Raw genomic sequence first — 6,072 nt, forward strand, 5'->3', positions numbered from 1 at the left:
TGGTACTTGCAAATGGATACTGATGTCCGCTTCAGGCTGAACAGTTTTGCATGGTGCCATTATCAAACATTAGAATCATGTGTACCAACCAGGATATGGCAGACGAAATTCAGAGCCAGTTTGCTAAACCTCTGTGAAAAGTGTGTTGCATATTCCTTAGCGCTCTATGAAAGTGTAGATACTGCAGTCATACAGCTGGATGTGACATTCTTAGCAGAGTTGAAGGAAGTCTACAAAATGTAGGTTGATTGGTTGGTAGATTGATTCGAGGGGAGGGGACCAAACAACAAGGTCATCGGACCCATCAGATTAGGGATGGATGGTAGAGGAACTTCACAGGAACCACCCCAGCATTTACCTCAAGCGATTTAGGGAAATTGCGAAAAACCTAAATCAGGATGGTCAGGCACAGGTTTGAACCATCATCCTACTGGATACCAGTCCAGTGTGCTAAGCACTGAACCACCTCGCATGGTGTAGGTTTGTTATGGAATTTATTAGTTAGTGTGTTAACAGACAACGCATCAGTCATGTTGAGGGAAAGATAAGAATTCGTAATACAGCTGAATGGTAAAATGAAAAAAAAGCTTCCAGTTATCAATTTGCGGACCTGAAGCTTGAGTGTAACTGATATGTAAATCATCAAGGAATATAGAACTCCCTCAGGATCTATTTCCTCGTTTACACAAGTCTCCCCACCCCATTCCTGTGATAAAGGAAGTGGTACAGCACTATTTGCTCACAGGCCTCTGCTCACCACCTGCTCATGGAGTGTGTTTGCTCTGAAGCCCTGTCACAGTCAACATTTTGAGTACTTGATATGACAGTCATGACAGTAAACGAAAGAATCATACACATCAGGAAATTCTCCATATTACTAATATACCTGAGCGAAATATGGGCCTATATGTATCTGTGTGTGTGTACTTATTTTTTTTTATTTCTGGTGGCCTGTCTTAGCTACCTCACTCAATATCATTTAACTTTGCCATGACCACTTTCTTGAGAGAAGTGAACAAATGTCAGTTGATTCCGAGAATCAATGATTCAATTGATTCTGTGAATAAATGATGCTAGCAGTTAATGAAATAAAACTTTTTTTCCATTTGCTTGTCATTTTACATTTAAGTTGCGACCTTAATAAAGTTAAGAAATGCGTCCTTCTATTTTATGTGATTCAACTTGTTAAGTTTCAGTATCTGTCATAACGTTTACTGACTGACACATTTGTTTCAGCAATCCAAGGAGAGTATAATACACATTACACCAGCACCACTGTACTCCATCCACCAACTGGATGGATGTAAATAGTGTATTCAAGGTAGGGCAGTTTTATAATGTGTAAAGATACAAATATTGGTTAGGAAAAATTTTTCACAGCCTGTTATCAACAGCACATGCAGCTGATAAAGAGTTCACGACTTTATCTTCATTTCTGTCTGTTAAACTCAATTACATTGTAAACAGTATTGAAGTTAGGTGTCACCAATGTTTACCCCTAGTGTCTGGTAATATGAGAAGAACAACAGTTCTAGTTTTTGTAAGTCTATGTTAATAATGGTTAAAGTGTGTACAAAAAATTTACTATGATTGAGAAACATATTTACCGACATTAACAGGTGACAAACAATGCATCACCGAGTATGGGCAATGTCAGTATAATTTTATATACCTATGGTATTTTTTGACCAATTATTGCATGTTAAAAAGAGATTAATAAACTCATGATTCCTGCAGTACTTATTTTCAAACAATATGAAATTATGATTTTTCCCCATTTCATACTGAGGTGGCTCTTGATTTAATTTGATATTTTCCTACTGTCACCTAGTCACACACACACACACACACACACACACACACACACACACACACACACACACACACACACTGTGTGTGTGTATATATATATATATATATATATATATATATATATATATATATATATATATATACATTCTTATTTCAACTTAACTTGTCATCCTGTTGGAGACTCAAAACAAATTTATACTTGATACTTGCTGAAGTAGCCGGCTGGTGTGGCCAAGCGGTTCTAGGCACTTCAGTCTGGAACCACACAACCATTACAGTCGCAGGTTCGAATCCTGCCTCGGGCATGGATGTGTGTGATGTCCTTAGGTTAGTTAGCTTTCAGTATTTCTAAGTTCTAGGGAACTGATGACCTCAGATGTTAAGTCTCATAGTGGTCAGAGCCATTTTAACTTGCTAAAGTTTTTGTGATTGGTTTCTAGAAATAAGAGATTATGTTTGATGTGGTAGTTTTTAAAATAAATAAAATTGGACTTTTGTAATTTAGTACCATTTTGTTCTCAATAGTTTATCTAGCTGAATTATAACTCTAGCACTTTCTTGAACAATTTCTTCCAGATTTTTCTCTTGATTAGAATGTTAGTGTCATCTGAAAATAGGATGGAGTTCTTATTGATACCCTCAGGTAGATAACTAATGTAGACTAAAATGTGTAGTGGCTCCAATGCACTTTCTTGTTGCACATTATGTTGAATCTTCTCCAAGTCTGAGAGAGATATATTACTCATTTCATATATTTACCTTTTGGTACCTGTCTGTTGAGCATGCTTTGACCAGTTGTTTTGTGCATTGCTTCACACACCTTAGTATTAGTACTTTAAGTAATAAAAAAAAAGACTTTTAACAGGTCACAAAATATTTCAGTTGTCACTTCTTCCCCACCTAGGGCTTTTAGCAAGTACTCACCAAGTTCTTGCACTGCTGAGATAGTGAAATTACTTTTTAGAATCCATCTTCACTTCTGAATAGTATACTGTACACCATAAAAAACTCTTAAGCTTTTATGCAGTAAATGTTCAAAGACTTTTGCTAACACTGACAAAATACTCACTAGTCTTTAGGTTTTAGATTCCTTGAAAATGCCCTTTATTGTGTGCATCAATTTGATTGCTAAACTCGCAGGAAACAATCTTTCTTTTATGGATTTGTTACTGGTCTTGGCAAGCTGCTTAACTAAATAAGCAGATGACAGTTTCAGTATTGTATTTTAGTGGCCATATATGCCTGTGGTTTTAATGTTGTTCAACCTATTTATGAGTCTAGTTACTTCTTTGTCATTAGCTGAACACAGGTAAATGTATTTATGAGGATGGTTTGGAAAGTTATGAGAATGGAATAGAAGAAAAGTACTTACATCACTGAAACTTTTTTTTTATTTTTCAATGTAGTCTCCTTTTAGATTAATGTACTTCATCCAACGATGTTCCAATGCCTTGATCCCACCTCGAAAATGAGTTTCCTCCAGGCCTGCAAAATAGTTGTCAACGCTGGCTATGGCCGGCCGCTGTCACTGAGCGGTTCTAGGCACTTCAGTCCGGAACCACACTGCTGCTACGGTCGCAGGTTCGAATCCTGCATTGTGCATGGACGTGTGTGATGTCCTTAGGTTAGTTAGGTTTGTTGTTCTAAGTCTAGGGGACTGATGACCTCAGATGTTAAGTCCCATAGTCCTTACAGCCGTTTGAACCATTTTGAATTCTGGCTATGAATTCTTCGTTTGAAGTTAATCTTCGTCCACCAAGAAAACTTTTCAGATTTGGGAAGAGATGGAAGTCTGACAGAGCCATATCAGGTGAATACGGCAGGTGTGGCAACAATTGATACCCTAGTTCGTGTAATTTTCCCATATCAATGGCACGTGCATGCAGGCACGCATTGTCTTCATGGATGATGACTTTCTTGCTAAACCTAGCCTTTTTTCGCACATCTTTTGTTGCAATTTGTCTAGGAGGTTAGCATGGTATTCTCCAGTAATTGCTTGCATGGCGGGGAGATAATCTACAAACAGAATCCCCATCGTATCGCAGAACACTGATGCCATGACCTTTCCGACAAAGGAATTGTTTTTGCTTTCTTTGGTGGCGGAGATTCAGCATGTTTCCACAGTTTTGACTGTTGTTTTGTCTTTGGGGTATAGCAGAGCACCCAAGTTTCATCTGTGTTCACCAACTGGCGTAAAAAAATCTCGTTCGTTTCTCCTAAAGCGGGCCAAACATTGTTCTGATGTGTCCATTTTCATACGTTTTTGATGCAGCGTCAAGAGTCGCAGCGCCCATCTTGCAGATAATTTTTTCATTTCTCATTCTTCAGTTAAAATGTAATTTCACGCATTTTCAATTGGGGATCCTGCATGACCATTTTGTGCACTTTTGCAATGATTTCTGGAGTAGTGACACATCTTGGCTGACCACTGCACGGATCATCTAAACTCTCCCGACCAAATTAGAATTCATTTTTCCACAGTTGATTATGAAGGAGCAGAGTCCCCAGTGTATTCTAGAAATCAGCATGCATATCCTTTGCTTTTATACCTTTCTTTACGAAGTACTTAATCACTACTCGAATCTCGATTTTTTCCAACTTAGGAACTCACAACGCGGGAACAACACAGCCACGTCACAGCCACAGCGCTCTTCCGAGAGGACTGATGTGGCACGTGTTTACAGGCAACAGTCCAATGAATATCACGTGAACAACTTGTTGAGCTATTGCTCACCTCTCATGGTGATTCTGAGAACTTTTCAAACCACCCTCATACTTAGTTCACTTATGACAGGAGTTGCTTCATTGGTATGTTAACAATATCAGAGTCTGAAAAAATTTAAATTGTTTATACTGCTCCCATGTTGCTGTTTTCTGTCCATCTTTTATTTGGTAAATTACAAATGAGGTTATTTACATTATTTTCATGTAATTATAGATACCTAACAGCAAGGTTCCGTGGTTTCTGTGTTGTTTTATGGAGCTTATTCGTTCTTTGTGAGCAGAGAGTCTATGTTACTGTATAGTAATCTTCCAGTTCATTGTTTGTAATACAATATATAACAGTAGCACTATTAGTAGTAACTCCAATATAGACATTAATCATATTATAATGATTGTATGAAATCGGTAGCAAATGGATTCCTTATGATAATTAATGTTAAAATCGTCAAATAAGATGTTTTTGTGTATGTATGTAGCTGCTAATCTTATTGAACATACGGTCTAAAATCCTCTGAAATAATTTTGGACTACAGTGAAGTGACTGTTAAACACTGATGATAATGTATTTGTATTATTTATTACTATTTCTATGCAAGTCTTCCTCAGTATTTAAGTTTTACTTACTCAAATACGTTCTGTACCACATTCATTAACCATTTTTGCTCAAATACAGCTTCACGACTGCATGTTTAGATGTACAGTTATTAGTCTGATTGTGGTGATGTTGCTGGTTTTCTAAAATGAGTCTCTCTGTTTTTTAATCTGAATGGAAATGAGATGATTGTGCTATGGTTATTGTGTTCACTGCTGTTTCTCATTTCTGATGTACCATTTTTGTTCATATTTATGAGAACTATGTTAAGGTTATTATTTATTATCTGTAGCATTTCTATTCTAATGATTTTTTAAAGTTTAATGTTCAGCCTAAATAAGATCTGTGATCTAATTATCAAAGCCAGCTGCACACATAGGATTTATTAGCTATTTCATGGATCACTTTAGAGTTCTTGATATACATGTCATCACTATGGCTGATCATAGTGCAGTAGGATATCAAATAGGTGAAAGTTCAAGTGATTCAAACGTGTTTAATTCCCTGAAGGCTATGGTCATTTCATTTGTGTAAACCTAAGTCCCTCTGTTGAACATCACAATGAAGTTATTTAAAGATGATAAATTCCCAGTTTAACAAAACGATGGTCCATGCTGAATGAATTACTCTCCATTCATAGCAGATGCTTCATTTATATCAGGGATGCACAGGCCGTGGTCGACAGGCTGCATGAGGCTGATCTAACCAGAAACCAGAAACGAGATGGTGAGGTCCTTTGTAGAACTTATTTGTTTTGAGCCACGCCATTCTAGTTAGAAGTGGGACAGGGGGATCCCAATTTGAAGTAATAACTTGTCTCACAGCATGTTATTTTTAAACTTGCGCACTTGTGCACCAGTCAGACAGATGAACAAGAGCTGCACGTGGGCTTGCAGTGAACAATATTGGTTAATGTTCAGTGGCTCATGTATTCTACAGTACAT

General features: G+C 37.3%; 1 protein-coding gene across 1 annotated transcript in view; it reads left to right on the top strand.

Annotated features, from left to right (window-relative positions):
• LOC126183196 (gamma-aminobutyric acid type B receptor subunit 1) overlaps positions 1 to 1,614 on the top strand; it is a 523,138-nt gene extending 521,524 nt beyond the window's left edge. The window contains exon 18 of the mRNA XM_049924952.1: positions 1,237 to 1,614. Coding sequence (XP_049780909.1) covers positions 1,237 to 1,307 — 71 coding nt within the window. The 3' untranslated portion in view covers positions 1,308 to 1,614. The remainder of the gene's footprint in view (positions 1 to 1,236) is intronic.
• The last annotated feature ends 4,458 nt before the right edge of the window (positions 1,615 to 6,072 follow it).

Source organism: Schistocerca cancellata, chromosome 4, assembly GCF_023864275.1.
Source record: "Schistocerca cancellata isolate TAMUIC-IGC-003103 chromosome 4, iqSchCanc2.1, whole genome shotgun sequence".
Classification (NCBI taxonomy): Eukaryota; Metazoa; Arthropoda; class Insecta; order Orthoptera; family Acrididae; genus Schistocerca; species Schistocerca cancellata.